The sequence below is a fragment of the Drosophila biarmipes genome, chromosome 2L, assembly GCF_025231255.1.
Source record: "Drosophila biarmipes strain raj3 chromosome 2L, RU_DBia_V1.1, whole genome shotgun sequence".
In the NCBI taxonomy this organism is placed as follows: domain Eukaryota; kingdom Metazoa; phylum Arthropoda; class Insecta; order Diptera; family Drosophilidae; genus Drosophila; species Drosophila biarmipes.
The window spans coordinates 17,184,744-17,203,244 of record NC_066612.1 but is presented as its reverse complement, the minus strand read 5'-3'; the positions used below and the strand labels follow the sequence as shown (position 1 = coordinate 17,203,244).

At 42.5% G+C, this 18,501-nt stretch overlaps 3 protein-coding genes across 6 annotated transcripts; 2 read left to right on the top strand and 1 right to left on the bottom strand.

Moving 5' to 3' along the window:
* The first annotated feature begins 39 nt into the window (after nt 1–39).
* LOC108033944 (39S ribosomal protein L13, mitochondrial) lies at nt 40–4,152 on the top strand. 3 transcript variants are annotated; one of them, XM_017108629.3, is made up of 6 exons: nt 40–166; nt 229–352; nt 1,835–2,061; nt 2,226–2,374; nt 2,450–3,517; nt 3,575–4,152. In XM_017108629.3, exons 1-6 carry the CDS (start codon nt 143–145, stop codon nt 4,035–4,037), a joined length of 2,055 nt encoding a protein of 684 aa, XP_016964118.1. In that variant the 5' UTR covers nt 40–142; the 3' UTR covers nt 4,038–4,152. The 3 variants fall into 3 exon arrangements, with proteins under 3 accessions (XP_016964118.1, XP_016964120.1, XP_016964119.1); XM_017108630.3 differs by lacking the exons at nt 40–166; nt 229–352 and adding an exon at nt 1,556–1,719; XM_017108631.3 differs by lacking the exons at nt 1,835–2,061; nt 2,226–2,374; nt 2,450–3,517; nt 3,575–4,152 and adding an exon at nt 807–1,249.
* Nucleotides 4,148–14,777, bottom strand: LOC108033945 (uncharacterized). Of its 2 annotated transcripts, none has more exons than XM_017108632.3 (6): nt 14,007–14,777; nt 6,103–6,594; nt 5,523–5,717; nt 5,329–5,460; nt 5,009–5,264; nt 4,148–4,954 (listed from the first exon to the last, which is right to left on the bottom strand). In XM_017108632.3, the coding sequence occupies exons 2-6, from the start codon at nt 6,445–6,447 to the stop codon at nt 4,761–4,763; spliced, it is 1,122 nt and encodes a 373-aa protein (XP_016964121.1). In that variant the 5' UTR covers nt 6,448–6,594; nt 14,007–14,777; the 3' UTR covers nt 4,148–4,760. The 2 variants fall into 2 exon arrangements, with proteins under 2 accessions (XP_016964121.1, XP_016964122.1); XM_017108633.3 differs by lacking the exon at nt 14,007–14,777 and adding an exon at nt 11,510–11,661.
* Nucleotides 14,778–15,279: 502 nt separating this feature from the next.
* LOC108034358 (uncharacterized) lies at nt 15,280–18,490 on the top strand. The gene is made up of 4 exons (XM_017109245.3): nt 15,280–15,436; nt 15,497–15,588; nt 16,367–16,655; nt 16,718–18,490. Exons 1-4 carry the CDS (start codon nt 15,429–15,431, stop codon nt 18,393–18,395), a joined length of 2,067 nt encoding a protein of 688 aa, XP_016964734.1. The 5' UTR covers nt 15,280–15,428; the 3' UTR covers nt 18,396–18,490.
* Nucleotides 18,491–18,501: the final 11 nt, after the last annotated feature.

The following is an 18,501-nucleotide window of genomic DNA, read 5'->3' as shown; positions in this document are numbered from 1 at the left end:
TTATTTATTAAGTCTATTTTAGCACATTTTCGTTTCCTTCGAAAACGGTAACTTTAAAGATTCGAATTGCGGTCACACTGGCTGCCAGCTGAACAATTATTTATTTTATTTTGAGTAATTTTTCAATTAAAACTCCTTCAAAATGTCTATTGCTAAGCGTGTACAGGTAAGTGATTGTACTAAATTTATTGTTCAATTGTTAATCGTTTAATTTTCCCTTTGACACAGCAATGGGCAACATTCGCACGCACTTGGCACATCTACGATTGCACCTGGCAGAACCCCTTCGAGTCCGCTAAATTGGTAAAAACCCATTTAATGGGTCTGCAAAAGCCGATATATCATCCCATGAGTACGTATCACATATTGATTTAGTTTATAGTTTAGCTTAAATCCGATGAGAATGTGAAATTCGTGGTTTTGTAAGACATTTCGTGTGTCATTACATCACCGGCGTGTTTTCTTGGTTGTTGTTGCTGCTGCTAGTAAAAATGAAAACAAATAAATGAATACTTGAAAATGGTAATTATTTGATCATTCCGTTTGCATTTAAAATAGTAGAAGTTATACCTTAACAATAGAAAGAACATGTAATACAAATTCATACTATTCTTCTTTGATATGCAGTTAATTTCATGAATTTTTAGGATTGTTAATTTCTTAACAAGTCAGACACTACTATTTTGACTGCAAGTGAATTACCATTTAGTTATGATATCCTTTCTGACCGGCGTTTATTGTTTTTTAGGTTAAGCAAGTTACCCTCAATGGTGATCCAATTAAAACCAGTAAATGCAATTTTCCAGATGACTGCGGTGACCATGTGGTGCTGATCAATACGCGGGAAATCGCCCTGCCCGGAGACGAGTGGGTTAAGCGGGTTTACTTCCACCACACCGGATACCCTGGAGGAGCCTCGTGGACGCTGGCGTGGCAGCTGCACGAAAAGGATCCCACTATGGTGATGAAAAAGGCTGTGTATAACTCGATGCACGGAAACCTGCAGCGCAGGCACACCATGCAGAGACTGCATTTATTCGCCGACGATCAAGTTCCCGAGGAAATCCTGCAGAATGTCACGAATCAGATCCGCACACCGCGCACAGTGCCCCAGCGATTGGATCACATCGATAAGGAGAGGCTGGAGAACTTCCCCAACATTATGGATTATCCCAAGGATTACATTTTGCGTTGATTTGTTGTTTGGAAATCATTGTATTTAAGATAAATATAAAGTCAGAAAAAGGCAGTTGTTTTATTTTTTTATAAGTAAAAAATCAAGGATTCCTTTTCTTGGTAGATATTTTGCACGGTATCAAGAGGGCGACTTTCACCCTCTTACAAACCTTAACTGTTTTGTGCTGGCAATACTTCGCAAAAAGGGCTGCCAGGTTTTTGAATGTCAAGTTGATTTGTGTGGCGAAAAATATTTTAACAAAAATAAAAACCATAGGAAACACCAGAGCACAGCATATACTACTTCGCAAAGGTTTATTATTCGTAGACGCCTGATTGATTTAACAAATACCTATTATTTATTACACTTTGAGTCTCTCGACAACCCTTATGTTTACCGGCTGTGTGGCAGTGAATTGCAATTTACTCATCATCGGTTTGCTTCATTTTGCATCCATCTCGGGCGACGACGCCTACGCCTAGTATACCTCATCAAAAGTGCGGTCATCACTGAACGGAATTATCTAAAACCCCCAACTGCTGGTACAATTCATCCACAGCTTTTGGCTTATCGGTGGCCGATTTTTATTGTCTTCAGCGATAAGCATTATCGCAGAAAGTAAAGTATTTAAACAAACTTGTTTCCCCTTTTTTTCAGTCTCCACCCGCAGCTTGTGCACTTCACACAAACCAATCCCGATTTACCAGGTACAAAAGCGCAACATGGGTCGCTTGGGAAACGTTGATCCTAGCTCCTACTCCCAACCGGATTTGATCACCACGGAGCACAGTGTTCTCAACTGGAAAGTCGATTTTGGGGCCACCAAACTTCAAGGAAGTGTGCTGCATCGCTTTAAAGTTCTGACTGCTAATCTGGATAAGATTGTGAGTACTTCCAAGACGCACAGTGTAAAACATAATAACATATAGAGATATTAGAGATATTTTTAGGCAATTATATTTTAGAGATTTTAAGTGACTTATCTAGGAGAGCCCAGTATCCTCGATTCAATCTATAGTTACTAACAGCCTTTTATGTATAACTTCAGCTCCTGGACGTTCGAGATATTAATGTAACCAACGCCACATTGCTGGCCGGAGGCAGTGAGCTACCCATCAACTACTTTATTAGCGATGCCGTCGATGATATTGGTCAGAAGCTAACGCTGGAGTTGCCATCTGGAACGGCTAAGGGCAGGTAAAACCACGGCGATGGATAATCTAATCTATATGATACTCATAAATAATCCCGAACACTTCACTGCTCATGTAGCCTCAATGTTCGCATCGATTACGAGACGTCGAGCAGCGCCAGTGGGCTCCAGTGGCTGAATCCCACCCAGACTTTGGGCAAGGAGCATCCCTATATGTTCTCCCAGTGCCAGGCGATCCATGCTCGCTCTGTGATCCCCTGCCAGGATACTCCGGCAGTTAAGTTTACCTATGATGCCACAGTGGAGCATCCCAGTGAGCTGACTGCCCTAATGAGCGCCATTATCGACAAGAAGGAGGCTGGAAAGACGCACTTCAAGCAGGACGTTCCCATTCCCGCCTATCTCGTGGCCATTGCGATTGGCAAGCTAGTTTCCCGCCCGCTGGGAGAAAACTCAAATGTCTGGGCGGAGGAGGCCATTGTGGATGCCTGCGCCGAGGAGTTTTCCGAAACAGCCACCATGCTGAAGACTGCCTCCGATTTGTGCGGTCCCTATGTCTGGAAGCAGTACGATCTGCTGGTGATGCCTCCATCGTTCCCCTACGGTGGCATGGAAAATCCTTGCCTGACATTCGTTACCCCAACTCTTTTGGCCGGCGATAAATCCCTGGCTGATGTGGTGGCCCACGAGATTGCCCACAGCTGGACTGGTAACCTGGTGACAAACAAGAACTTCGAGCACTTTTGGTTGAACGAGGGCTTCACTGTGTTTGTGGAGTCGAAGATCGTGGGAAGAATGCAGGGCGCCAAGGAGCTGGACTTCAAGATGCTCAGCAATCTCACCGATCTTCAGGAGTGTATTCGCACCCAACTGAACAAGACACCAGAGCTGACCAAACTGGTGGTGGACCTGTCCAACTGCGGACCAGATGATGCTTTCTCCTCAGTGCCTTACATCAAAGGTTCCACCTTCCTCCGTTATTTGGAGGACTTGTTTGGCGGCCCGACCGTTTTTGAGCCCTTTCTGCGGGACTACCTGAAGAAATTCGCCTACAAATCGATTGAGACAAACGATTTTAAGAGTGCTTTGTATGACTATTTCATTGACACCGACAAGAAGGATAAATTGGGCGCGGTCGACTGGGATTTGTGGCTGACCACCGAGGGAATGCCACCAATTATCCCCAAGTAAATTTTACTGTAGAGGAAATTTTACACATTAATAAATTACATTAATATTTTTAGATTCGACGAGTCGCTGGCGAATGTGACCAAGGAGCTCGCCTCTCTCTGGAGCTCCAAGAGTGTGGCTGAGCTGGCCGACAGCGCAGAGATCAAGAAGAACGTTTCCATTCACCAGCTCATTGATTTCCTGGGCAAACTGATTGAGAGCAAGGAAATTGTTGATCTGACCGAGCGTAAGATTGACCTTCTGGAAGCTACATACAACTTGAAGAGTTCCAAGAACGCCGAGGTGCGCTTCCGTCTCAACCGTTTGATTATCCGTGCCCGCTTGATCAAGCGTTTGGATGAGATTCTTGAGTTTGCCAACTCCAACTTCCGCATGAAGTTCTGCCGGCCCATCTACCGTGATCTTGCAGGATGGCCGGAAGCTAAGCCCGCTGCCATTCGCAACTTTGTCAGCGTCAAGGATCAGATGATGGCCGTGTGCTCGCACACGATTGAAAAGGATCTGGGATTGAAGTAAATTGAAGTCTGACACATGCATTTTTTAAACACCCAAATTTACCAATAAACTTGTTGCACAACTAAGAAAGATTCGATTTGAATAGCTTTTTCGCTATTTCAATTAATTACCAAAATTATTTTAGTTTCGTTTTTGTGGAATTATTTGTTTTTATTAAAAAATAAGCAAAACTACGTTTATAACAAGTTGATTTCCATTTCCATGCTCATTGTAATTTCTAATCCTCAATTTTGCTTGCCATTCGCGTTACCTTGATACCGTACTTCTCCAATTGAATTTTCTCTTTTTTATAGTTATAGCTCAACATTGACCAATTTCAAAGGTTTTGGTGTTCGTATAACTAGTCAAATGGGCGTCGATCAGGTTGATCTTCGTTTCAAACTCCTGGTTTTTTAAATTCTTTAAATTTCTCTCTCGGCTTGTAGTACACATACACACACAATATATTAAATTTATTATTGTTTGCTTTGCTCGGCTGCCTAAATATTTTCTCTGTTGGTGTCTCAACTTTTACACGCGACGAGTTTTGCTTGTGGTTTTTAAACTAATTAACAATTTTGTTTTCTGTTTTCTTTCACTTCTTACATTGACCAAAATGCTTCAACGTGCTTCCAATTAATTTTCTCCAATTTCTCAGCTGAGAGATCTCTATAAGTACTCCCGTTCCTCGGTCGCCTGGTCGGGTTCTCTTCGCTGTCCTTCTGGCAGGGGATTTAAAAACTATCACGCACTAGAATTATCATTGGAACGGGACGTGGATGGACCGGCACCCTGATCATCGCCCAGCACGAACGTGGGACTCTGGCGGGATGTGTGATAGTGGTAGCCCTCTCTATAGCGCTGATTGGGTTTCGACCGTGCGGTTTGTGTGTGACCCAATGCTGGACGCTGATTGTTGAGCTCATTGGGTCGTTTGGCTGCAAGAGGGGTTTGTTACTAACCAATCTTCTTTAATAAGTAGTTTCCCTCACCAGGTATATAAGGCTTTTGATTATAGGACGATTGTTGTTGTTGGTTATAAAGATCCGACGACGTGGCATTGCCATTGTGATGATATGGCGTCGCCTGCAGATCGGTGCTACAATTAATGGGACTCATCGGCGTCATCTCGCGATCCTCGATAAACAATTCGCTGGCATCGTCGGGCACCTGGCGGTACTGGGTCCATGGCCAGGATGCGATGCCCGACAGGAGAAATGCCTCCAGGGCGCACAAATAGCCAATTATCTAAAAGTTTAAAATGCATTTGTGTCACATTTAAGTAAAGGTGGTTATAATTATCTAATCTTACTCCAGTCGCCAGCAGCGTGTCCTTGGAATGCTTGGACACCCATGTGTACTCAGTGGCATAGAGCACCATGTGAACAAGCAGCGTGGAGCTCAAAATAAATATCAAACCAATACTCAGGTACATCCACGTATTCTGATTGAAGAAATTAAATGCCTTGAAGTATGTGGTTTAGCTAAATTTAGTTATTTACTCACCACTTTAGTCCAATTGAATGGAAACATGAGAGCTATGTGCGATATATCCAGAAAGAGCATGAGACACGTGATGAGGAGCGAGAAGAGCGCGCAGAAGACCATCAGCCTCAGGCGTCCGATGAGTGGCAGTAGAAAGAGGCCCACCTGTACGGTGCCCGCGGAGCATTCGCAGGCTAGACAGGCGGCCGAGGATAACTGGTAAGTGGGAAAATGGGTTTTTAAAATCAAACTTTATCAAAATTCAAAATCAGATCAAGAATTTTTATGAGTTTTATACTTAAAACTCATTAAATAGTAGGAAATGTGCAATTTTAAATCAGCTTCAAAAACAATAAAGAGCCTTTAGAATTTAATATCAGTTAGGGTGTTACAAAATTTTTTATTTAAAATCATAATCTCGGATTATTTACGGGGTTTTATATTTTTTAATAAATATTTAAAACGTTGTTAATAAATATAATTAAGATTCTATACACACACAAAAATGTAAGTTTAATAAAAATTATTATCGATATTGGGTACTTTTTAAAAACCATCTTCTTCGTACTTCCTCCTCCATTTCTACTTGTAGCGAACTTACCACCAGTAGTATGCGCACAATCCCTGTAGGCGATTTCAAGTGTTGCGGATCACAGTGAAGGGCGACGCCCCAGGGCAGGGGGGTGTGGCCGCCCCTCTGCTTGTAGTTGGCATGGGAGTCCCAGGAGGTGCAGGTGCCGAGGGGGGATTCCAGGGACAACGAGTGCGAGTGCGAGTGGGAGAGCTCGCCGGCCCTGCTGCCAGCTATCTCAAAGTCCTGCTCATCGTCCAGCTGACAGCAGGCCGGCTCCAGCTCCAGCTCCCGAATCTCGTCCAGCAGCAGTTCTATCTCGTCCGTGCCATAAAGATCAGATACAGACGGTATATAACGTTGGGGTTGTTGCATTGCCCGTGGCGGGATGTGTCCCACATCACCGATGGTTGCCCCTCAACTGTCAAAACTGCGCCCCCACTTTCTCTCTCTCTTTCACTCCGGGAATTTCGGTCTCTTTCTTTCCTCCCTCGCTGTCTCTTTTTCCCTCTTAATCAGTAGCTGCAAAGAACAAAATATAGGTTTAGGAAGATTAAAGTATAAAATTGTTTTGAGCTAATAAATAATAATAATAAAATTTAACGTAAACCCATTTGTAGCATTAGATTATTTACTTATTTTCCGAACATTACAAACTAGGTTTAAAATTTTATTCGTTTTAATTTATTTGGTTAAACTTTTTATCAATCTATTTCATGAAATATATATTTAAAGTGTATTTTTCTTTTTATCATTTTTTATTGTGTTACTTTATAACAAGATGCGTAGAAAGCGGAAAAAAGCAAATGGATTCAAAACGCCCCGCTCCATTTGCTACACTTTAGAAATTGATAACTGCCAGGCGGCTTCGACTTGCCCCCGACGCTCAGTAGATGTCCTGTGCCCTTTGACCCCTCCGCATGACACCACCTCCTTCACTTACTCCGCCTCTGCATAACCATAACGGTAATTTGATATGACTCGTCGACGACTTTGACGTCGCCTCTGCCAGGCCGTCACTCATACGCCACGTGGGCCGCAGCGAAAACGCGCCGCCGGAAAATCCCCCAGGGTGCCGCCAATCTGAATACGCTTTCCCTGCCTGCGGGATGCCACAACTTTCGCAGGTAATTTGTTTACAGAGAAATAAAGGACGAAGGAGTTCAACGGAAGGGGGAGGGTAATCACTTGATATGAAAGTATCAGATAATAAAAATCAGGGTGATGACGGTAATGTATTGGAATGTCTTTGCACACAAATCGCAAGAACCCGTTCAGCAAAGAGAGACTTGTAAATTGCAAGGCACTTTTAAATATTGAAGCCATTTGTTAATAAATACATACTACCCTTTTTTATTTTTTTTTAATACATTTCAAGGCACATTAAAATATTAAAGCCTGTTATAATAACATACTAAATATTCAAAACGAGTGAGCTAGGATATTAAACTATTATCTATTTAATGATATCACCTTTAAAGTTTTCTGTTAAATAGTGCCCAATTGCATAATCATTCATTGAATCCCCTGAAACTATTTTCCCTCGTCATTAATCATTGAAATTCCCATTAGAGTAACTTGGCTGGTGGTTTCGGCCCGCATTGTTTCATTTATTATTTTTAATTGCGTCTGATGCGGGGCTCCGATAGTCTACCTACCAGATGATGTGGCTGCCAACTGGAAATTAAATCGAATTGGTTTTCGGATCCCCCCGCCGGATCCCCCCTCTTCCCAGCTTTCCATCTCGATTTTCCCCATCGGCATCGTCCCGTTTTTTCCCTTTTGCCCCAGCGTGTATGCAATGAAATTTTGCTGAGCATTTTTTATGTCACACACACACACACACACACACCGACTAATACTTTGGCAATTAACACAGACATGGGGAATGTGTAAATGTGTGAGCTACATGAAATCCCAACTCCGTGGAGAATTTCAACAATTTTCAGCTGTCCGGCCGCATTTTCCTTGGGCTGTCATAATCAGGACACAGCTGAAGGTAGCTTATGCTCCTTGTTGTCAGATGTCCTGCTGCTTTTCCCACTGTTTCCTTGTTGTTCTAGCAGCAGCACAAGGGCCACGAGCAGCAGGACATGCGGAATGCAGCTGGACAGGAAGAGCGCAGGCTGCGGAGGGGTCGGGGTCGGGTGCTGGGGGTCGGAATGCATTCGAATGGCACAAACACACAGCTGTGTGTGGGCACTTCCCTCTCCGGACAGGCAATGTAACAGCTTGTTCTCTCTCCTTCTGGCCAAATATCCATCTCTCTCGCTCTCTAGTTTTTGCGAAGTTTTTGTTGGCGGTGCTGTTCGTGTTGTCCTTGCTCTAGTTTTAGCGCCCGAATGGCCTCAGCCTCCGGTCTGGGTTGCCAGTCCCTCCCTGTCCCGCCCCTTTTTGTCCGCCCAACCGCCCCCTATCCACGCCCTTATCTCTGTCTATTATCGCTGCACATAATCTCCCGATGCTGCTCGAGTGCCTAATGAGAGTCCTTGTCGGCACATCTCCCGCAGCAGAGGACGTGTCCTATCTTATCCAATTTGCCCATCGATTGCCAGACATTAAGCCCTTCACCTGCAGCCCCTCTTTTCGAGGCTTTGTCACGCTTAATTTCCCACACAGAAAGAAATTAATAACATTCCTCCGGTTATCCAATTAACGCGCCTGCATCTCCCTCTTTCTGTTTTTAGCAGGCGCAAAAAATATTGATTTAACACATGCTCGTTGAAATTCAATTAATAGGTTTATTAGAATGGAAATAATAATACATAATTAAAAGGTATAATATCATATAATTGAATTATAAATTGGCATTTGCTACTAGTACAAAGATTTGGACCCTAAAATATCAACAATTTAAACGCATAAATATTAAAAAACTAATTATTTTATTGAGAAATGCAAGTTTTTTGAGAAGTTTCCTTTCAAGAACTTAAAGATTAAAACACCTATCGTTCAACCTACAGGACTTTGCCCCCTTGGTAAGTAATACAATGGTCCTGTGACCTATGCTCATGGTTTAACTAGTCAAGAATCTCTTCAGTAAAACAGCTTTTATGTTAAATGGGCTCTAAGGCCCCTCAGTTATATCATAAATTACCGTTTTTGCCAGTGCTCAGTTCGAAATCAATTATGCTGATCTGCATGTAAACTGACTTGGCTTCCTGTTGGGCTCCGACTTTCGCCCGCTCTTTGAGCCAGCGTCTGCAGGAAGTGCAAGTGCCGTGTATGCAAATTTATTGTCAATGAAGGGGATCGGAATTGGCGCTTAGACGGGCTCGGTGCAGGGCACCGAGTGGGGGCCTTATGAGTGGGCAGGGGCGGGTAGTAGGGGTGGACTGCAGGGGTTGGACACTCGACGTGGGCCCGGCTGCATTTCTTATTTATGAACGTGCATAGACAATGCTTTCGGGTTCTTGTTGCTTTTTGTTTGAGTTGAGTGCCTCCCATCCCCCCGCAAGCACAAACACACACTTGGTGGCAGTGGCGGGCAGGCAACTTTTGTCGCATTCAATGGACCAAAGTTGCCGTAAATAACTTTTAATAGAATTTTTAATGGGATTCACTCGGTCGCCCGTTGTCCGTTGGGCCTGCTGTACGGCAATTTGGTTTTAACATAGATTACCATAATGATTTGTCAATGCAAAGAGAGCAGTTGAATTGTGGTTGAAGTAAAAAAATTGGTTGTGGTCAGGCATAAAATGAAATGAAGTCCAACAAACTGCTTTGGCCATTCCCATTCCAAAATAAAGCTTGCACTGATAAATACCCATTTTGAATACAATGCAAGTGCATATTAAATTGTTTGATTAGTAAGTGGATTTTATTTTAATCTAAAGCCTTGTTTAAAATATGTAGAATATTTATTCGCTAATTATGTACAAGTTGTAAAACAGTAACCTCTCAAACCTATGCACTATTAGCACACTTTCGATTCGCAAAGCCGAAAACTTTTTGCATTTTAAACCAACTTTCGCAACAAGCCCATTTACCAGCCCAATAATGTATTGACAAGAAAATCTACGAAGTCCACACTTAACGGCCGAGTGAGCTGTAACAACATAAAACATGGCACGGGTGAACGTTGGACAGTCCTCGGACTTTTCCGAGCTGCGTACACATTTTAGCTAAAATATTGGATCTTTTTTTCAATATTTCTTGCTATATTTCTTGGTGTTGTTGCTGGAGGCAGACAAGTTGACTATCGTCCTCGATTCTCGGCGGCATTCAATGCGGCTGGAAAATGCAGGGGACGACTGGGAGGACGGAAAACTGGGACCCTTTCCTACTTATTATGCCGCCGCATGTTTCTCTATGTTTGCTCTTTGCGGAATTATCGATTTCAAGTGAATTTTTCATCAGGGGAAAGGGGCTTGAAAAATGGAGTCAGGCTGGGGAAGGTTCAGAGGTGCCGGGCACCTGTCGCCTGCCAACTTCCGTTTCCGGGTCGCGACACTGGGTGGCTATTTTTAATTAAAATGCAGCATACTTTTCGCCCTTTTCTGAAGAATTGTTAAGCACAGAAAGAAAAATGTTACGTGCCTTCTTATTCACTTTTAAATAAATTATAATAATGAACTTAAGTGAAATGGGTACATGGAAAATGTGTCGTTTATAAACAATGTCAGTAAACTATTAATTAAAATTAGAAAAGCATAAAGAGATGGGAATTTAAAAAAGCATTATTATTATTATATATTATATTATTTATACAAAATTATATGAAATTACAATTATAATTACAAATTTACATGTAACACATACACTATTAATGTGGGTAATTTGCAAAAAAGAAAGTTTAATACAATTTTTTGCCATATCCCTATTTCTTTTCTGCTTCCTCTCTGCCTCTTTAAACTGCTGTTTAATGTAAGCCCCCACTTCTGTTTTGTGTCGCATAATTACCAATGCCAGGATAATTAAGGCAACACCGGGCTGCCAGGCCACACATAAAAAGGACAACGAGTCCCGAATGCGGGTCCTGACTCCAGGGACTCCAGTACGGAGTGGGAGCGGAACGGGGGTAGAGGGTGGCGATGGGTGGGGAGGTGGTTCAGTGGTGCGAGCACGTGACTAACGGTAATGGCACGCCAAATCACAGGAGAAACGAAATGTTTGCCGGGCGGCAGTGTTCGGAATTCCAAATGCGAATGAGGGACAGGAAGCGGATTTTACAGCAGAATTTCCTTATTCTATTAGGAACATTTATAGTGTTAGGGAACATTTATAGTGTACTTATAAATATGCATAGTAGGCAAAGGAACGGTTGGAGAATGTAAATAATATATAAATGTTTAGTCGCTTGTTTCACCTCACTTAAAAATTTGTATAAATAGGCATCATTGTTAAAATTTCTTAATATTTAAAATCAATTAATGCCGTATGTTTTCAGAATATCTTTTAAATCAATTAATGTGGAACCATCCCCCACTCGACTCACCTTTCAATTAGAAGGTGTTCAGGGCCTGGAAAAGCGGCGTTCTGTTTAGTGGCAACTTATGATCCTCTTATGCGAACCTCTTGGATAAACTCCCCTTCAGTTCTGCCTCCCGATTGCCCCTCGCCCACGAAACTTGAGCAGAAAGTGATTAAGGCTCACGTTCCGGGATTACGTAAGCTCCTACAGGGATACTTAGCCATCTGGGCCGCAGAGCGTTTATATATGCCCTGTTCGTGTGTGTGCGAGTGTCTGTTAGGCATATCATGTGTTTATGCGATTCCTGAAACGAAAGCCCCACCGCCCCTCCTCGTCACCGGAACCACTTTTACCTGGGCTTTTCGGGGCGTCCCCTGACACGTGAGCTCCATAAAAAAGGCAAGAGGCCTCGTCATGTCATGGACGTTGCAGCACGCGAGGGGTCCTCCAGCCCCTGCTACTGCTCGCTTACCCCTAGTTTTCACCCCACCCCCGGCGCTTTCACTTTTGTTGGGATTTTCTGTGACCGCTTTCCCCGCTGCGTAAACACAGCTATTAAATGCGAACTGACCCCAAATGCTGACCGACTCGACAGCTAGCTATCAACTACAGTGGTCATTCTCTGAGGCGAACTCGCCAACATTAATGAAGGTAATGTAGAGTGTTCAGGTGGATTTATTCTGATAGCTTCGAATACGGATTAGTTCACAAGATAAATGTGCTCGAAAGGCACTCTGACTATTAAAACACATAAAACGCATGCTAATAGGACCTTATTTCAAGATAAATGATTAAAGAACAATGTTTGTATCCCAAGTTTATTTAGATATTTTCTTATACTAAAACTGGATTATATTTCTCAAAAAAATAAATTTATTATTAATATAAATTGACTTAATTAGTTCAACTAAATGCATGCTTTCAAGCCCGACTGTAATTAATAATCCCTAAGCCCTCTCCCATTTACAACAGTAAACGGACAGAGCAACAACCTCGTTTCCTCGACCTTGAACCAGTTTCATTTTTTAAAATTTTCCAGAGGGAAAGTCAAGGGGGACAGAAAGGGAAAAGCATTAGAAGACTTTGCCAAGCAAAAACTTTCGCAAATACCTCGGCGTATTAATAAGGCTCAAGCGTCTAACGGCCATTTAATCGCAGCCACATACGCACACGGAGAGCCCACATGAGTGGGTGGGATGAAATGAGGTTCTATGACAGCCAACTAAAAATAAACAAATGAGCCAAGGCAAAAACACAGGGAAAGCAGCAGAAAGAACGAGTTGAGGCTGCCGAAGGGCGCCTGCGTGGAGAGGAAAATGCCTGAGAAATGGAAATGGAAAAGCAGGCAGAGCAGCCAGAGAGGAAAAGCGAGAGAGCCACCGCAGTTATTGTTGTGGCTGCCGAAGGATTTCAAGGAAGTGAAATAGCTGCAGACTGAATTTTTCACAGACAAACTTTCCTATCTGCTTCCTCTTCCCATGCTCTTCCCCTTCTTCTTCTTCCTGGCTCTTCCTAGCTGTCACTTCCTGTGTATCACTGTGTGTGTGAGCGTGAGATTGAAAACAATCTTTGAAAAAGGTCTCCAGAGTTTTTAATTTTGATTTTCAGATTATTATATTGAATATTGTGAAAATATAACTTACTTAAATAATAATATAAATAAATATTTGTGGTATTGATGATTTCGTTTGACTTACAAGTTCATCGAACTACATGAAAGCTATGAAATAATAGCTACCTTCGTTAATTATAGGTATTTCCGACAAATGTCGACATTAAGATTAGTACCGCTTATTATAGGCATTCATAAATATAAGTGTTAATAATCTAGGACTATGAAGTATTAATTATAAGGTAAGTAATAAGACTTCCAAGCTTTAAAAGTAAGCCTATTCTTCATTTCTTCTTAAATTTAATGTTGAAATAAATAATGGTATATCATTAAAAAATAAACAATGTGCTATACTAAATTAAATATGCATTGAAAATGCTCAAAATTTTGGTAAAGAAATTAAGTGATATTTAATTCAAATTATGTTTTTTACTTAGCAGTGAACTTGGTTCAATTGAACCAATTCAGATGGTGAACCTTGCACCAACACAAACAAGCTTCACACGCACACAGCCTTGGCTAGTCTACTCTCATAGTATCCTTTTTACGGGTGTGTGTGAGGCCCAAAGTGTTATATTGACATTTGGCTACATAATGATTTATGCTGCCGCAGGAGCCGAGCGATCCTTGCTCCTCGTAATTCCCGCAGCTATTTTTAGGGGCATGGCTGTAATTTATTTTTATGTACAAACGGCAGCGGCAGCAACAACAACGCCAGGAAGGAGGCAACTATATCACACGCACACACACTCGCACAGAGATATATTTTTTTGGGCAAGCGAAGGGCAAGCGCTGGAAAGCATGCTACGATTTCTGTGTGGGAGTTGGGTGGTTGATTCGGTGGGCTGGCTGGCGGGGGGTGGGCTGTTCGTGTATATAACTAGTTAAATAAATTTACACTTGACCCACCTTTCTACTTCGCAGCTCTATGTATTTATATATTTTTTCTCCTCCAAATGCGCGGCACGTCTCTATTTCCTTTATTTTTGGCCAGCAAAAATCTTTCGAAAATTGCCCTTGCACATGTGTGTGTGAGTGTGTAATGGTGTTGGCGTGAGGGTGAGTGGGTGGCGGGGGGTGGTGGTGATGTTTCTTCCTCTTCTGCCCAACTTAAGTTCATTCATGGGCCAAAATCGGGTTTCAGTTTTCCCTTCGACTGTATGTGTGTGAAACGGGAAGCTGGCATTTTATTTGTGATTTCCTGGTTTTATTTTCTGGCTTTCGCAATTTTCGACTCGAATTTTACTTAAACAATTTGCACTCATATTTAGGCACACCTCCTATTTTAACTTTTTTTTTGGCTTGGCTGTATTTTTCCCGTTTCTATTTGAGACGCTGAGCAAAACAATTTTCATTTTCACACACTCGCACGAAAATCATTACTCAGTATGCACGGCTTTCCACGGGCTTTTCATTTGCCATCCACCGCGCCCCTCGCCCCACCATTTGGGCCATGCTGCCTTTACTGCCGTTGCCACTGCCTTTCAACATTTGCTAAGCACTCACACAGTCGCACGTCGGAGATATTATTGGGGCGGCTGGGCGGTCGGGCTGTTCGGGGGCGTGGCTGGTCGGGGGGCGTTTGAATGCAAAGCAGCAGAACGGACGTCGAAACAACGCGACACCAACACAGAAAAGAGTGCGGGGACAATCCGAAAAACCGACGAACCGACAGCGTGAAAAGCCAGCAAATGACTGAGTCCCAAGCCCAAAAGAAAGCTGAGAAAGGAGAGAAAGTTGCAGAGAGAGAGAGACTGCGTGTACATCCTTTGCAGAGGCGTCAAAAGTTCGCGGAACCAGCTCAGAGCGTCACTAATACCCACAAAAAATGGAGAGACTGCACTGGAAAAAAAGTAATTAATTAGATGATTTAAAGCACCAAGAAGTATTTTTATAAAATGTTTAACTGCCTTGCACTTATTAAAATGTATTAATTTTTGTATATTATGAATAAATAAAAAACATTATACCATGAAAAAATCTAAGTATTATTTTGGAATACTAGGTACATTCACTTAAGTGCTAGAGCTTGAAAAATATTATTTTGATAACAACCTTCAGTTGCTATCAGTTTTTATTGCAGTGCAAGTGGAAGAGCGGCCGCCTTCGATTAGCTGATAAGCCGCTCAACAAAGCGAATCTCACACGAAGCTCCGTCTGTGATGATCAGTTGTGCTGGAAACTTTGGAGAACACGAACGTGTGAGCTGGTGGAAATACGAGTGTGCCAGACAGGGCACAGAATCGAAAGTGTACATACTATATAGTGCAGCTATACTACATACAGCTTAGAAGGCAGTTTCTTATGAATAATTCATAGAAATCGGAAAATATGGAGAGGTAAAGTTGAGAACTAGTTAAAATATGTAAGGATGCCTTCAGTACCTCTGTGTTTCACAGTTTCTGGCAGGAATTGAAGTCGTTGCTGAAGACCCTGCTCTGCTTTGTGGTTGCTTTGATGCTGGTGCCTTTACTGCTGTTATCGTTCCTATGTAAGTGCTCGACATATCCCCAGCAGTGATCGATGATCATCGATCCGCGACACGCGCTGCCGCACTGATAAGCCGCATAAATCAATAACTTCAAAAGGGGCCGGCTATATAAATAAACGATCCATGGGTTGATTAACCCATTCTCACTCAGCCAAAGGATCATCTGTTGATGGGGACCCAAGACATAATTGAGGCTGATGGGAGAAAGAACGTAAAGGACCGAGAGAAAGTAGATAAGCTTTTGTTTATAAATAATACAGGTTACCTGGTGCACCTTTGCGGAACCCAGACAAGCGACCAAGCGAACCTTGACCAACTGAATTACTCATAAAGTTTTGCCATTGATAAGCCCAGTCTTCGGTGCGTGATACCCGGTAATCACAGGGGATGATGGCCATTCGCATGGGGTACACTTTCGAATTGATTAAATTAATCAACTCACTTTTTGGGGGTCCCACGAAAAGAATACAATTTAATTTACTCACTTATTAAAGTTGAACTTCTGCTTGTAAAACAACATAATCGTACACTTATTTTAACAACACTACAAAAAAGTGTAATAATTTTCAGTTTAATCAAGATTTAAGTGAAAAGGGGTATCTAATGTTCGAGCAACTTAGTACAAACAAATCTTTGTTATTATTTTTTGTTTATGCTTTGAAAGCATTGCTTTCATTAATATAATGGTTTTAATCGAGAGATTTAAAAATGCCCCTAGAGGTGGTCGATTTATGAGCCATTAAACTTGTACACCTTAAATACCTATCCACATTTCCAGGCGCTCACTTTGGCAACGAACTGTCCAACTATGTGCTGAGCATCAAGTACCCAAACCTAACCATCTCAAAGTCCAAGAAGATCCGGACTTTAATCGACACGCCGAAGAACGCGGGCATATTCCACTTTCTTCTCCAGGTGGAGGGAGACTGCGACTTCGAGAGGATCAAGATGACCTACGCCCAGTACCTTACTGATCTGAGGGATAAAACTGGGATGCTGAGATTCCCCAAGCTGCGTCAAAAACTCGTCTCTTGTTGGGGACACTATGCGTGGGTGAATGACAGTAGGTAAGTGGTTAGCCTAAAAACCAATTGATAGATTACAACACACCTTTGTTTCCCTCTTAAAGTGGCTTCAACATCAATAATCACGTCCTGCTGAGCACCCACAAATACCGAGGACGTCCGGTCACCGAATCGAATATTCAGGAGTATGTCAGCGAACTGGCCACCAAGTATATACCCTCGGACCTGCCCCAGTGGCAGGTGATTGTGATCCCGAACTCGGATAGCACTCAACCCTACTACATCCTCGTCAAACTGCACCACCTCATAATTGCCGAGGAGGAGGACCTGCATGTGAGTGAGATGCTTCTGCTACAGGATCCGCAAAAGAAAATGGTGGTGGCCCTGAACGACGGATTGAGTCAGAGTTCGAATCAGCAACTCTCCCGTTTTGTACGAAAGCCCGAACACATAAGCAGATTGATTAGTCATATCCTGCATCTTATCATCTGTCGCTGGCAGAAGTTCATCTATGAATTTGAATCTCTTGAAACTCCCGATGGAACTTCTTCCAGTGTTCAAGTTAGAAACCTCAGTCAGTTGGCTTCTTTGATGGTCATTGTCCTGGTAAATGTGATCTTGGGCTATGTAAGAAGCCGTTCAATGCTCAAGAAACTCAAAAGACGCTCACTTAGCTATCGAAATCCAGTGGGTCGTTTCCAGACAATACGATTGCTTTTGCACAGGGAGTTGGAGCAAAGAAATCTCAGTTGGTGGGTGGCCAGAAACGCCGCCTATAACAGTTTGCAGCCTACTAACTTGGCCAAGGTCTGGACCCGTTTTCTTTGGCGTCTAAATCTCAATCATGTTTTGCTTCTACCCTATCACGTTTACTGTGAATTTCTGGCATTTGGCGACGTCCTCATAAAGGGACAAACTTCGTACACTTCAACTTACTGTGCAAGACTCCATTTATATGTACCGCTCTTACTCTACGCTCACTTGGAGTTCTTTAAAATTCTTTGGGAGCTTTTCCAGGCTCCTCGAAACATTTACGAGGTCCTTTTCGAACAGCCCACCCAAGAGTTGAATATTCTGCACACAAAATCCTACGCAGGCAGGAAAATCGTCTCTTTTGGGCGGTCAATAAATGGCGCCCAACTTAGAGCCCGCAATAAGGGTAAATTCAACAATGATCTCAGAGAGTCCGATTTTAGCTTAACTTGCCTGGCAGGTGCTGTCCACGATTACTTCGAAACGTTCTCAGGGGACATGAAAGTCCCAAATTTCCTAAACACCACTTGTAGGACCATAGATAAGGGATACTTTACGGATCGCATGGGAGACAATTCCGAGAATATTGGGGGCGTGGTCTTCTTGCAACTGCCGTTAAGAAAGCCGGACGCTGATCACGCTTCAGAGCTACATCAGATTGTTGAACGAATAAGAAAGCAACAGATCATAATATATTTAGCCTCTATTGGTCAGACAAAGTACAGTTTCCTCACATCCCTTTTCCCTCATGTTATTACGAAAATCTTTATAAACTTCTTCTCATACAACTTTCCCATAACAATCACTGAGATCTATGGACCCACTGATGAGTTTCAATCGGCTTGGGGTCAGAAAGTTCAGGATGTTCTACTCTTCCGGCCTCCACAATCGAAGACCTGCCTTTCCCTCAATCTACATCGCTTCGGTGACAAATATAGGTTGGCTGTAATGGCAGATACACATCTAGCACCTGATCACACAATAATCACAAGATCTTTTGATGAATATATGGAAACTATCACTCTGTAAAAAGAAAGAAGCATCCCCAAATTTTGTGGCTGAGAGGAATCTTCATCATGATATATGTGCATTAACGAAATAAAAATTATTTATCCAACTAAAAATTGTTTTTTAT